The sequence below is a fragment of the Patella vulgata genome, chromosome 4 (assembly GCF_932274485.2).
Source record: "Patella vulgata chromosome 4, xgPatVulg1.2, whole genome shotgun sequence".
In the NCBI taxonomy this organism is placed as follows: Eukaryota; Metazoa; Mollusca; class Gastropoda; family Patellidae; genus Patella; species Patella vulgata.
Genome location: NC_065882.2, coordinates 49,245,975 through 49,261,828, shown reverse-complemented (window position 1 = coordinate 49,261,828; position 15,854 = coordinate 49,245,975). Strand labels below are relative to the sequence as shown.

The 15,854-nt window shown below is 36.1% G+C and overlaps 1 protein-coding gene across 2 annotated transcripts in view; it reads right to left on the bottom strand.

Annotated features, from left to right (window-relative positions):
- The window catches only part of LOC126819665 (uncharacterized), a 28,007-nt gene continuing 12,153 nt past the window's right edge, over positions 1-15,854 (bottom strand). The window contains exons 13-23 of one of the 2 annotated variants that reach the window (XM_050547826.2): positions 15,511-15,664; positions 10,637-10,838; positions 9,788-9,933; positions 8,760-8,975; positions 8,345-8,568; positions 5,736-5,967; positions 4,532-4,805; positions 2,928-3,187; positions 2,271-2,511; positions 1,791-1,897; positions 1-1,005 (exon numbers count right to left, since the gene is read on the bottom strand). In XM_050547826.2, coding sequence (XP_050403783.1) covers positions 262-1,005; positions 1,791-1,897; positions 2,271-2,511; positions 2,928-3,187; positions 4,532-4,805; positions 5,736-5,967; positions 8,345-8,568; positions 8,760-8,975; positions 9,788-9,933; positions 10,637-10,838; positions 15,511-15,664 — 2,800 coding nt within the window. In that variant the 3' untranslated portion in view covers positions 1-261. Of the gene's footprint in view, positions 1,006-1,790; positions 1,898-2,270; positions 2,512-2,927; positions 3,188-4,531; positions 4,806-5,735; positions 5,968-8,344; positions 8,569-8,759; positions 8,976-9,787; positions 9,934-10,636; positions 11,604-15,510; positions 15,665-15,854 lie in introns of those variants that run through there. The other variant, XM_050547827.2, reaches the window with a different exon arrangement.

Here is a 15,854-nt window from a genome sequence, read left to right as displayed (position 1 = left end):
TACGTCAAACGCCTTTATTTATTTTTCCAATATATACAAAAAATGTTTTAGAATTTAATTTGTCGCAGGAAAAAAGTTATTATTTCTAGCTCATTAAGCCGCATCAATGTCATCCTTATCAGTGATTGTCGCGGCCAAGCAAATATTCACTGCGGATCAGTGTGAACTGGTATATCTTGTCAACAAAGGGTCTCCAAAGATATGTGTACTGATAACGTTTCATGGACATTGTACTAATCATAAAATTGCGTTATATTTATACTAGAGGATCTGGCAAGATTTTGATTTCGCAGGAGCAGGACTCATTGACTGTTTCGGAGAAGGTGGGTTTGACTTATCTAGCGATTTCGTCTCGGATGTCTTTGGTTTTGATTCATTAGTTAGTGACGGTGTCAGTTGTTGGCTATTTTCAGCAGCTTTTGCGTGTTCTTCCTGAGATTTAATAGCTGGTTTAGCATCTCTGCTTTTGGTTCCAGGTTTCGATGATTTAACAAAACTTCCCTTATTTTGATTAACTTGTGCTTTTGATTTAGAGTGCTCGGGATTATCTTGATTAAAATTATGTTCATCCTCGCCTGGAAGAATTTCGCGAATTTTAGCTCTCATTTCGGCAAATTTAGGCCCAGACCATTGCTCCTGAACTTTTGGATCCGAATGAAAATCGATGTAAAGCAGTTCTGTAAAAGCCATACTCATTGGCCCCTTTGGTGGCCAAGGAATACTTTCCAAAAGAAGGGGAATGATTGGTCGTTTTAAGGCGTCTGCTAAACTAACTTCTCTTCGACAATTGGCCGATAGGGTGTACTTTTCTGTCAAACAAGACAGGACTACTTTGCACCCCCGGACTCCACGATCTATTTTATCATAAAGCGAGTCACCACCACCCATCTGATGTATGTCCATCCAGCAGTCATAACCTAATTCTGTTAGTCTTTTATACAGTAACATAATATTCTTCTGTTTTCCCCACTGGTAAGAAATAAAAACATCGGGGGACTTCCCATCCTGAAAAAAGAGAAAAATATTTTAGAAGCGCCTTCGCATCTGGCGCAATAATTTATTTCATATACAAATTTAGTAGCCCATTGGATATCAATTAGCAATAACGTTATGTCAGTTCACCAAACAGTTCACAGTAGTATTGTGCTCGCAACTATAATTTCAGATTCCACATTTTTGATGAATTTCTCTGGATAAACATGATTTTGCTGCCGTATGGCAGCACTGATATAGTACTTTTTACTTTATTAAACATACATTATGCAAGAGCTAAATCTGATTATTGCAAGTCTTTATTTAGGCTTCAGATGTTATAGAAATTATTTATTAGACCCTTATTTACACGACAAGCTTAAAATCAACTCTGTAGACCCAAGGATGGCTTGGATACAGTTTGGATTTAAACAGCCTCGTCCATTTAATTTAAAATTAAATCAATAAATGACGGACAAAGCTAACGTTTACCGTTACTCGCTGATGTCACAACCGGAAACTGGTGATGAAAAGCCTGCCAAGCGAGGCTACCTTAGCCATTGAGCATGTTATTTGATAATCGAGAATATGTGGGTGGAGTTATCGTTTGTCAATCAAACGATCGCCAATTCTCATAGACGGTGAAGGCACAATTGATGCCTATTTCTAGTCCAAACTTCTAACAGTGACAATTCCGTTCTGAACAAAGTAATTTGACTGAAATCTTTAACATTTTCTTTTTTTATCATCTATTGTTGAATTATTATAACAAGAATGGCCAAACTCATTATAAAACTCTTAACTAATGTATCTTTAACCTGTTTATTTTCATTAGAGGAATTCGCTGTCTTTTGACCACCGTTTGCCGTCTTCTTTTTATCTATTTTAATTTCTTCTACCAACGGCATCCACCAGTTTTTATACACTACAAATATAAATTATTTGATACTATATTAAAGATCCACATGTAGGCCAATTCACTGGTCATTCGAGGCTCGAAGTAGTAATCATCAGCTAGAAATCTTTTGTTGGAGCCATGTTCCTGCACAGTCTTCATTTTTACACCCATAATACTTGTCAAATATCCTAATACACATTATTTATTGCAAACTTATTAATCACTTTAGGTAGAGGTCTAAATTTACTAAATATATATTTCGATTCAAAACAAGTTTTCAGGTCGCTAAAAATGATTTTGTAATTAGCTTCCAAGGAATATTATATAGGTATTATAGCTGACCGAATGTCCCTATAACTGTAAACATAGTCTTATTAAATAACTTTAACATAATACTTACTTTTATTGACCTTATTTTCGTCAGGCACTATTCCATTCATACTAAGTTGCATCAATAATTCCTGAAATTTTGGCACAGGCCAATAACGATCGTCCGCGGTGTGTTCGGTGGGTCCGGACTGGAAAAACTGAATGTACAGATATTCGCTAAATAATGGCCCCATAGAACCCATTGGAGGCCAGGGACACTGTTCCAGTAATAGTGGTATAATAGGTTTCTTTAAATTTACTGCTAAATTCACCTGAAAATATAACAAGCAATCAGAGATAAGCCCCGGAGGAAACATGACCCATTCAGACTCCTACAAATTTTACAATGCATGATGATACTGCAAATACATTTCTTTAAATATATATTTTAAATAATGGAATAAATTCTGTACAAGTGAATTTTAACTGAAGCGGTCTGTCATTTACTATGTAAAACGGTGTACCAAATTTCAATCAAACACTCCAAAGTCAATACAGAACCCCATTTCATTAAATAAGTAAACCCTCGATCAGCTGACTCCCTCACCACCCCTCCGAAATCTGTCCTTGTATTTGTGGCATCTAAAACTTGCCTACTACGTACGCTATTGGTATATGTTGATCTACACAGGAGGGTTCTCGTAATTATCTAAGTCATGAGAATGATTTCAAACTAAACAGATGTTACCTCTCTGTTACAGTTTGGAGATTTAGCGTATTTGTCAGTGGTACAGCTGATGATGATTTTGGCTGCTCTGATACCTCGATCTATCTTTTCAAACAACTTATCACCTCCACCCATCTGTCCTATATCCATCCAACAATCATAACCAGCCATTTCTAAATGCTTCCTTAATAATTTAACCTCTTCCTGATGACCCCATTGGTAACTAAGGAAAATGGGAGGTGGTGTTGGATAGTCGAAGTCCTCATCTTCCACAACTTGCTCTGTGATGATGAAAATTAACAACTTGTCATTTATTAAAAATGGTAAAGTTCACTAAAACCACTTTGTGTTCTGTTTGAAACCCGCAGTTCGAAATTCCAATAGAAGCAAAGGCGTTTCAATGCTGAAAGGATTGATTATTTCAGTGTCAATCCCATATTGTTTGGTCAACTATAATGTATGTATTCTGTACCAAACCTTTTTAATAATAGGAATCACTTGCAAACTACAATATTATATGGAAGATGAATCTCTGATAGGAATATCAGTCCAATAATGGTTCCACAAAGATATGGAGAATTGAAATTCCATCGATCTATGCTTCCCGCTATGCATAAGCCCGTCGCCATGTTGTCCACGAAAATTTAATAATAGGCATGTTTTAAATCCGATTGAATCCAAGTCGGGACATTATCTAGCGTTGGTATTTGGATTTTGTTTTCTTAATTAAATGTTAAATAATCAATATGAGGACATACTATTAGCGTGGATTAAGTCGTGAGAAATTTGATATTTTAGCGACAAATACCAATTGGCGCATTGTTAATATGAATGAAATTAATTTTGTTGTTTTGATTGTACAGTTTATTTTACTCATGTATTTACTATATCTATGGTTGTACCCCTTCTCTGATCATTGCTTGATAAAGCTATAAGAGTACTGAAACGTTTCATGCGATAAACCAAGAAATAGAAAGTTGTGTTATTATGAACCAGACATTGATTTTAAGACTACTGCTGAGAAAACACAATAAGTCTTAACATGATATACGTGACAACTGAATCAGAGACGGTGCCTTAGCTTTGGTTGTCAAGACCGATTTGTTGTTGGTAATTTTATTATAATGAAATCCGTTACACGCATAACTGAATAATAAGGATCCTATTTCTGTATCCTGGAGCATTGCAATTAAAGGAGCATTATGTAAGATTTACATAAAGAGCTGGACGCCCTCGCTATAATACTTAAAAAAATAGATAATGCAAAATGAATATTGAAAATTTCATTCAAATTAGTTTATTTTGAGCAAAGTTATCAATGGTTGTAGTTTTGACAAGATGTGTGCATTGATCGTAACTACCGTACTGGTCATTCGAGTCTTAGCCTGGTTTCTCCATTTTTAAATTAAATCATTAAATGGCTGAACCGTTCTAATACATTTAAAATCAGAGGCATCCATGTTAATAAAAATGTCTAATGTAATAATTTATAAATAACATTTAAGGCCAAAACAAAGACCTGCAGTAGGCAAATTCATCTCTTATATAATGCTTGTTTAGGTCCTGCAGACTATTTAGTAACCCTTAAGACTCTATCATAATGCTTTGAAGTAACCCATAATTACCTGCAGCTTTCATGGCATTTTCTACAATAACGGCGGCATCCATTCTGTCCATTTCTTGTAATATATTGAGTACACCATAGTTAGCTTCACTTGTTTTACGTGTAGCATACCATTCATTTAACATAGCCATGCATGGATCAGATTGTTGTGACCAGGATCTAATATCATCATTACTATAACCCAGGCGACTTGATAGAAGTCTCCAGTCATGTTCTGTTTTTGGATTTAGCAGTTTAGAAACATCTCTTGACCAGTATGGAGCATGACTTAAGGTCTTAAGAAAAACAAAATATAATAAAGTGTTATATTAAATGGACTTTAATTCTGTGTCTTAGTTTAAGTTCGTCCCTAATAACAGGGATAAGGTTTGTCTCATTCTCAACTGTTTGGAAAGTTTCTTTGACCCCCTGTCCCATTCCGGTTTGACACATTTCCTTGTTCTAGAACTGTAGCAAGGGTTAGACGTCATTGGTCTAGATGTGTTGTCAACATTTGAGAAAAATAGGTCATTGGCTAGATTATCCGGTCTTTTACATTATCATAAACAAAGTCTAAGGGAGGTAACTAGTCCTAAAACAAGATGTTGACGCCCATGAAATTAATTCAAGAATGGCATTTCAAAAAATCCATTTGATTTGCATGCCAGTTCAATATCCAACACTCTTATTTTATTATTGTAAAATTTCTCTCTTCATGGGCCATATCTATGTTTTTTAAATTAATCCTAATTCGTCGTCACGATTCATGTTTGTTTACATTAATGCAAAGATGATACTGGATAATCAACCACATTAAAAACAAAACTTCCGGTTACGCATGGGCAAACTTCGTCAAATATTGACAACGGTCCCAGACCCTACGTACTTTTTGAAGACAAGTAGTAAGTGCAGGAGGACCGCACTACACGTAAAACAAAAATCTACAAGATAAACCTGCGGACAAGACCGAAAATAGACATTGCACCAAATAAACAAATATCAAATCAAGTGACCGAGACTACTGTCTCATTCCGTTTTGACTCATTTTCTCGTCCTAGAACTGTAGCAAATACGCTCATATCAGATTATCTATTTATTTATAAATCGACAGTTTTCTCTTGCTCATAAAATGTGATGCAATAAACTGTTGTAACTATTTCAGAATAACCATTTTAGTGACCTATCCAGTTATATTATACCAACCTAGAAATGATCTCTGTACTAACCTTACTATCTATTTCTTCTACTTTAATAACAGTTTGATCAACAACTCTGCCCATTTCATCTATTTGTTGGCCTTGCTCATTAACTCTTATCTTAACGTTCTTTATATCCTCTTTATTTCTGCCGACATCTTCCTTTACAAAGTTGATATCATTCTCATTAGTTGTTACTCTACCATCGAGATTGATTACATCGCCTTGTGTTTGCCCAATATCGTCGGCTAAAACCTCCAAACTGAAAACATCGACATACATTTCATTGGTTGATGTTGCTATGGGTTTAAACAGAACCGAACCGTCAATTAACATGCCATACAGAGTAGGTCAGTATAGATCATGCACAACAACAAATACGGAGAATTTAGAAAAATTAACAGAACCGAACCGTCAATTAACATACAGAGTAGGTCAGTATAGATCATGCACAACAACAATTACGGAGAATTTAGAAAAATTAACGACACAATTTTCAAATATTAGGTGGATATATTACTATAATCAGTTTCGGATGTTGGTCATTAACTAGCAACAAGCACCCTTTAGCTTATCATGGTTGGTATACATGCTTTTATTATGCAGCTATATTAATTGGAGATATTCAGATTTGATTATATACTATTCAAAAAAAGTAGGGGATATTTGATTTTTAAGTGTTATTAAAGTCACCTAATGAAACTGACGAAGAAACAAATGACAAAATGAAATGAAGTTCACATTCATCGATTTATTCCAAATGATCGTTAGACTAAGTAAGGCACAGACTGACCATTATAAGGGTAAAATGATACCCGGGGTCAAACAGCAAAGTTACCACAGCATCACAACCAAGTCAGTAACGGGTAAATCCTCCTCTGTTTACCAAACAAGCATTGATCCGACGTGGCATACTCCTAATGAGACGTCTAAGGTCATTTTGGTCCAGATTGTCCCATTCCTGTTGCAACGCAGCAGCAAGTTCTTGGACATTGGCAGGACGTTGTTGACGTTGACGTAACCTCTGTCCAAGCATGTCCCAGACATGCTCGATGGGGGAGAGGTCGGGACTCAGTGCTGGCCAAGGTAATGTGGTGATGTTCTGTTGTTGGAGGTAACCTGTAACGATCCTGGCCCTGTGACATCTTGCGTTGTCATCCTGGAAGATGAAACGGCGGCCATGACGTCGTGCGAACGGCACAACATGGACTGCCAAGATGTTGTCCCGGTAGTACTGGCCTGTAACACGCCCTGCAACAACATGTAAAGCCGTTCTTCCAGCAACAGTGATGCCTCCCCACACCATAACAGAACCACCCCCAAATCGATCATGTCTTGGAAGCGCTCGTTTCGACGACGCCACACCCTCCTACGTCTGTCCAAAAAATCAACAGTGAACCTTGACTCATCTGAAAACATCACATTGCTCCAGCGTCGATTATCCCAGTGTTGACGATCCCTACACCAACGACGTCTTGCCTGAATGTGATGATCTCTCAAACAAGGGATCACGCGAGGACGTCGGGCGCGAAGGTGACCCCTATGCAGTCGATTCCGAATCGTCTGGCCACTCACTCTCACACCAGTGTCTGTTTGAAGACGAGCGCTGATCTGATTTGCTGTGATGACACGATTTCTCAAGGCCAAGGTACGGATAAATCGATCCTGGGCTTGAGTTGTCGCCCTTGGTCGACCTGAGCGTGGTCTGTCCTGTACAGATTGTGTATCACGGTATCTGGACCATAGCCTGCTTATGACAGACTGAGAAACATTCATCGTCCGCGCCACAACCGCCTGTGTTGTGCCGATCTGTAGCATGCCAAGGGCACGTAACCTTTCATTTTGGGTAAGCCGACGCATATCAAAATTTGTTTTCTGGTCACTAAAACAATTAAACTGATGTTTCCACCCTGGAATTCAATGCCACAATTACTGTAACATTCAAAGTCAGAGTCGTGCAAATCTTGGGTTGGACCCCCATGATGATCCCAAGCATCACCTGCATTCCATGCGGTAGCTATTGGTGCGTTTGGGCGTCACATGTAACTGGAAATGTTTCTTCTGTTAGGTTCTATAGTGACTTTTTTCGTAGTCATTTGCATATTTTTGTATTATGCCCCCAAAATCAAATATCCCCTACTTTTTTTGAATAGTATATCAAAAACAACTGCGACAAATCTGCAAAAAACATATTTTTCAGTGCTTTTCAGGCGAATGCGAGAGAAAAATACCCCATACTAGAAAGGCCAGCGCATGAATTTTTGATAATAAGGTAAATCGAAGGTTATTTTGAACGAGATATTATTCAGAGTTACATTTAATTTATTTTCTTTGTGACCGTGATGATGATCCTTTAAGTCCTAAACCATGGCTACACACCAAGCTTAAAACATGAGACCATCACCTCTTTCTTACGTCATGTCAATAACACCCGCCCGTGAACAGGTCTTTATTACCCTTCTCCCGACTAAATTTTAAATAAAATTAAACCATATGCGTTAGTCCCGAAATGACCTAGTCTGTATCGAGTTTACCCTCTTCCTTCTAACATGCCAATAACACCTGTACAAAAGACTTTCTTACCTCCTACTTTCTACCTTCTAACATGTCAGTAACACTTGTACATAGGTCTTACTTACCTTCTACCTTCTAACATGTCAATAACACCTGTACATAGGTCTTTCGTTGTTTGATTCACCGAGCTCGCCTTCAGACGTTCTATAGTACCACGATATTTCTCTACGATAGCTTTATGTTTACCGCCTATATGTTTCACCGCATCAAGAGCGGCATAGGTAACCAATGCGTCCTCGGGTCCTTCTAGTCTTTTAGCAAGGTGTTTCATAATTAGCTCTGCATTTTTCTGAATATATCAAAACAAAATATCAACAGGCTATTATTGTTATATAAAAGCAACATGATCCACAAAGCATGCATTTCTATTGAATTACTTGGGATATTACACTGGAAATTATTGATCATTATTCAGATTCAGATTTTGTATATACTTCTTTCTAAAGTTCGGAACTGTCAATTAAAAATAAAATCAATTACCTCATTTTTAATTGCAATCCACTTTAATATATTATATACATAATATGTACTATACTGGACAACCCCATCTAATTTAATAATAGCGTCTGTATACTTTACTAATTTTTCGGGGAGGCGTTTGGCAATTTCGTCTAGAGTAGATACTATACATGCTTCATTGGGACTCTTCTCCGAACTGTACTGTATTAATGTTTTTATATTACTATCGGTGAACAACTGAAAGGTAAAAATTTACATATATTTTATATTTTAGACTCGATCATCCAGCTTAACTTTGTTCCTTCCAGATGATGTAAACCTGTTCAAGATAAATCTATATTATTTGGTCTTAAGCAAATTTGTATTACGTCGGTGTAGAAAGTAGGACGTTAAACCCCATTGGTCATTGCACCAACTGGGCTAATGAAGACGGACATACGCCATACAATGTGTTATGAGGACACTTATTACAAATCCCAACTTCCAATATGTACTCGGTGCCTTGGTTTTTCGTCCCATCCGAACGCCCAGACACTGTCCTTGCTAGAACCTCCGCCCTGAATATAATATTTTATCTATTTTTCAAGAATTCTAAAAATTTGTTAGAAATGCGACTGTAGGCGTTAGATATTTTGTTTGTTTTACAATTACAGTTTACTAAAAAAAAAAAACCCAAAAAACCCAGGTGATGTGTGGAGCTACTTCCGCTGGACAGGTTCCGTTTGCCCACAATTTGTACAGACTATGCATAGGTCCAAAGCATACAGCATATTCGTAGAGACTGGTTACAATTTCGTGAAGCGTAAACTTTCTCGAGTACCTTAATATAATAGCCTGTATTTCAAATGGAGAAAAAGTTAGCTGTAGAAATGATATAAAAGTATTATGGATGGTACAAGATAACCGTCATTAGGCTATGTTATCTAAAAAAATATGGTTTGTCTGTGGCTACTTCTCAGTGGATAGCAGAAGGACAAATGCACACTAACGTAGTTCCAAACACTTTATTTTGCCATCGTATAATATTTTCGTTTATAAAGTAAAATTACCTCTGGTTGATTTTTGGCGACTTTAGATAGAAACATATAAAATATACTAGTAACAGATTCGTCACCAGAAACACTTAATTTAAACAGATCCTGGAAACGTTTCTTCACTGGTTCTTGGTTATATTCATAAATATCATTAACGGCAGCTATGATAGAAAAATAGGCTTTAGAGTTAACATTTAATAGATCCTTCAGAATTGTACCTTAGATATTGACAATAGATTTGACATGTCAAATCAACCCATATAACAATGTGATATTATAATTTATGTAACTTCAGTCATACACAGACTTATAAGTAATTTATAATTAAACTCAACTTCCGTAATGCATGGACTTGTAAACAAGTAACTTATAAATAATGGCAACAACAAGCGTTGAACACAGCCACAATAAACGTCAACTGATGGAAGTTTATTAGATGGTTAAATATAATCATTAAACCACAAACTAATAATTAAACCAGAAATGAAGAACAATAAGCGTATTCGGTGGCGAAAGTTCCGTTGAGTCCGATAGAATTAATTGTCTATTTCAGCATTAAATACTGGACCAAATACAAAATAAATAGCATCATCAAATATTTAGTAAAATGGTAATTATGAAGTTATTCCAAACTTGCGTTCTTTCCATCTCATGTACGCAAACATATTGTCAAAGGTGGATAACTCCCAGGACTTAATTTTGCAAAACGTTTTTTCCCCGGGAAGCGTGTGCTGTATAAAATCACAAAATACCGCACGAAATACGAAAAAGAATTGCACCATTAAATTACTTGTAAAAATGGCTATTTGAAGTTAAACAACATTTTAATGCTGATAAATGACGGCTTGATAATCTGATACTTACACATTAAATCGAAACTTTCAGCTTTCAAGAGTAGGAGTATTAGTTTATCTAATACTGGAGCAAGTACTTTGGCGGACTTGGAGGTGATAATACGGATACAGTTAGAAGCAGTAGTAACAACATCCTCATTATCATGATCTAATAGATTAAATAGATGGGGGATAAAAGGTTCCACCCGATCTATTTCTTTACCCGCATCAAGCTGAAAAACAAATGAAAAGGCTGTCCATATTCATACTACCAACATGGTTGAATCGTGGGAGTCTTCTACTAATAACTTGAAATTTTAACTTGAAATACAAATGTATAGTTAAAACAATTTTTTTGATTTATTACAGCACAAGAATACATTACATGCAACACATTTACTTTGAGGACGAGATTCGATGTTTTTCTTAGAACAAACCTTACATCGACCACGACTTTCTGAAAACATATATCATTTCACAGACAAGCTGTAATTGAAAATCTCTGTATCATCTATATAAATGATAAATTCAGAAATATCAACCAATTCGCAAAGAAAAAAGTCACATAAATTTGGAAAAAACGCATTGGTACTTCAGAGTTTCAGAGTCCCAGGACCCATATAGGTGTACAATCTGCCTGACGGGACTGATACGTCCCACCGAAAAAAAAAATATGGCAGTAATTGCAAATATTACCCATTTTTTATATAAACTTTATGAAAGGGTTTTGATTTGGATAAAGTTTCATGAAAAAAAATCATAATCATTTTACTTGCTTTGAACTTTCTCTGTGCCTTTAAACATGCACAAAGATTTTTTTTACAAAAACATCACCGTGATTTTGTGTTTGACAATGAAATGTCTGCACTCTACAAATTTCTTTGCACTAAGAATGCACTAGACCTACCTAAAACTGACTTATAATGAAATACTGACCATAATACACATACTATATACATTGCAACATTGTATTCACTATATGATGGGACATGAGAGTCCCGTCGGGCAGCCTGAAATTGTTAGTAGAATTTGCGCATTCATTTGATTTCATTTGATATCGAATTCCATAAAATTGACTGCGACGGATCTATAACCGGAGTAATTTTGAAAAAGGCTAAATTAAGAGGTTGCCTGATTGTTAGTGTGCTGAGGTGAAGAATCGTCATACAGAGCGGAAATGTATTTGAAAACTGATTTCTTGAAGTTGCTTATTTTTATTTTGTTTGTACCAATGTGAATGACAGTAGTCGGTCCCTGATGTAATAAGTAATAACCATAATATGTACCAGCATTTTAGGCGCGTCACTATCAAAAAAACTGTCCAATTTTTCCAATATAATAAATAATTATGATAATTAATACTTTTACACTTGACCGAGATTTGTTTATTCATATCAAGGCTATAGTCAACAAGCCAACAGTGAGGCTGATGTCCCCCGCCGAAATGTAGTAATATCGTCATTGCGACATTGTTTTTAAATTTATAGACAAGGAATAGAGATATAAGATGGTTTAAACAATATTTTCATCTTTACAAATTATTCTCTATTGTCAGTATATTAGCTATGGTATGAGTTTATTTAAAATGCAAATTAATTGTTTATGAAATAGTGTGGAAATAACAGGAAAGAGGGTCTAAGTTCAAGGATAGATTGTGTCAAAAATAAAACATGTGACTGGAAATTTACCTATTGCATCATTTGGTTTAGTTTGACCAATCTCTGTAATTATTTACATCATATTTGACCAATTGAAGGTCCAAAGCCCAAAGCTACAAAACTATCATATTGGTGGGCGATTGTCAGACAACAGCTTGATTCCAGAAGGGGAAAGATGTAACAGTTTCTATATCAGCAGACTCGCCAAGTCTGCCTGGCTAGTGTTTGAGAATGACTTTATTCTTTTATGCATTGTACCATTAAGCAGCTATGATATATAAAATGTAAAAATGAACTGTTGCATTGTTATAACTACTGAGAAGACAAACGTCTTAAGAAAACAGTAAGAAGAACATACACAACGTGAGACAGAAGCAAAGACAGCTAGAGACAAATTCTAGACGATCACAGGGCTACTAAGATAATAAATGTAGTAAGAAAAGATGCATGGGTCGTACGCAGGATGTTGCGACCGGAGTTGGTTCCCCCGCTCTCTGCGTCTAACAGAAGGCCCATGGTGCTACATAAATCCCAAAATAAATAGATGACACATATTAATTAATCACACATTTATATTTTTCAAAAGTATCAAGCAATCAAACTGATTATCACCTATACACTAAGTTACATCACTCTGTATCAGATAGAATCAAAGTTATTTTGTCCCAAAGGATCGACCAATGAAATTGCTTAGCTCTGTTTAGCTTTAGCTCGAAATGTTAATCATTGAACTCAGTCAATTAGACATTCACCTAATGAACATCAACATCAAGTTTAAACATTCTACCTCAATTAAAAGCAGAGTTATGTTCCAAAGTCTTGATCAATCAAATTGCTTATCGATCCTTAGCCTTAGCAGAAAATTCTCATCAAACTTAGTCAAGGTAATGATATAATGAATCTACACTCGGAGTTATTGGCCCCAAAGCAACAACCAACCAGATTGCTTATCTCTGCTTACCCTAAGCAGAAAATTCTCACCTTTTAACTCCAAACTCCATCAAGGCATTCACCTAATAAACACCTATGCCAAGTGTGAACATTCTAGCTCAATTAGGAGGGTTATTGTGTTCCAAAGTCTCGGCCAATCAAACTGCTTATCGCTCCGCTTACCCTAAGCAGAAAATGCTCATCTTCGAACTCCATCAAGGCATTTGCCTAATAAACACCTACACAAAGTTTGAACATTCTCTAGCTCAATTAGAAAGAGAGTTATTGTGTCCCAAAAAGTGTGACGGACAGACAGTCAGACAGGCTGACAGACAGACGGACGGACGGACAGGCAGACAGACAGACGGACGAACCCATTTTAATAGTCCCCTGCTTTCTTCGAAAGGCGGTGGACAAAAAACAACCCTAAAACGCCAAGCTCTCTAGTACTATTTCTTTGTTTAATAGAGATATTGCCAATTTGATAGTTTTGATTTTAGTAGTTGCCGACAGCTGGCGACTTTCATTATTTCTGTTTTGTCATTTGTGACATTTGCGTCCATCCAATTACGAATGTCTGATAAACACTGGCTTCAAGTCTGAATATTTCAGATGGTTCAGAAGAAGGTTCAAAGGCTATATAAATTTGACTGTCGTCCGGTCGCTGTTCATGTCTACGAAATCACCCTTGGTGGAAGTGTACGTAAAGCTCTAGGAACGAATGAACGAACCGGTCGGTGTACAGTTGGTAGTTAAGCCGTGTTTACGAATGACATTTCCTGAAGATGTTGTGTAATGTAGTAAATAATAAAACGAGTTGTCATTTAACATAAGTGATACGCCAGCATAAGGTTAATATTATGCAAGAATTATTGGCCTAAGGGACTGTAATGTTAGACAAAGTATATGTTTGTATTAAATACTACATGTACAATGTAGTAAATGATTACAGTGGTCATAAATATTTCTAGTTAGAAAAGCTGTAGTATATTTGTTTTATCTATATGGGCAACAAATTCTTCTTTGTATTATGTAATCAATATAAACAACAGTATTTCAGGCGATACGTTTCAAGTCAGTAGCTTGAAGCGTATATATGGTATTAGTGTCAGTGGCCTGTGGCACGAAGTAACAGTATATTGTCGCATACATAATATATTATGTCAACGCTTGGGCGATATAATATATTATGTCAACGCTTGGAACTAGGATGGAGGTGACTAGGCATGAACTTGCAACGATAGATTTAATTGGCGCTTTGATAACCAATGAATGCTTGTTTTTTTCTTTTCTGTTTTTTCTCTCTTTTCTGTGTCCTAACCCTAACCCTAACCCTAACCCTAATCCGAAAGAAAAGTGCCCTTTTTTGAAATTCTGACATCACAGGTGCCCTTTTTCTGATAAGGATGCCCTCTTTTATTTACAGGGACACTTTCTATGGCTCTGATGACGCGTACATTCCACTGAGTCTACAGGTCTAATATGCTAACACGCTTGGAGCGTCAACACAATATATTATGTCGCCCAAGCGTTGACATAATATATTATGTATGCGACAATATACTGTTACTTCGTGCCACAAGCCACTGACACTAATACCATATATACGCTTCAAGCTACTGACTTGAAACGTGCAGGGTGAGTATTTATATTAACGGCAGAAATATTGCCATCGTTTTAACTGTATTTTAACATTGCATGTTATTTCACAGTCTGTAATGTATCTTTACCTCTAGCTATTATACATCCAAGGTAAAATCACATATCTGTAAATGGAGTACATGTAAAATTATCATGATGTTAATTTACATAAATTTGTACAATAACATTAATACAAAAGAATATTGTGTATTTTGACAGAGTTTATGTATTAATACCTCATACTAGTCAAACAGTAATGAAAAGTTTTAGTTTAATCCCTTCACCTTCAAGTGCCTGTGATAGGTGTTTAGAGGAACAGTATGTAGTGTTTCAGACGTTAGCTGCTCTGGCTAGAGCGGAGGAGAGGGACACCGAAAGACATTTTAGTTATGAGTTCATTAGAGTTATGCTTGAACCTATGTATCATGTTTGATATAAAAATTTAGAGGAACGGTGTTTTTTTAGTTATATTGAAATCCTATTGAAGTCAGTGCCAAAGTCAAAAAGTTGAAGGCCATTTCCAAACCCAACGTGAAGCAAAGAATTAGCGCCAGTGACGCAGCACATTGCAACTTATTATTTTTAGTGCTGTTTTGTAGACAGCGTAACGAACGGTCGTGTTACAAGCAAGGGATATAATATCCCAAACATAGGAAAACCATAAAAGTAGATTTACCAATTCAATTATCTGATATACACTACAGAAAGTGCAAAAGTAGACAGAGCCAACTTCTCCCGTATCTTCATCTATAAAATCTTTATCAATTATACTTAATACTAGCTCTATTAAAATACCACGTTCATTGCTGGTTAAAGTTTTACCATTCTTCCTGTAGAAAAAAATGTGATATCTCAGAGCATTAGTTATTAATCAGCAAGAATGGTCTATTATTAAGATAGTGTCTTACTATTCCTATCATCTGAGCATCTCGCCATTTTTGTACATGGCAATCTAGATTAGATGGATCTATATTTCAAATTTGTCCATGATTCATTTCCATCTAATGTATTGAATAACTT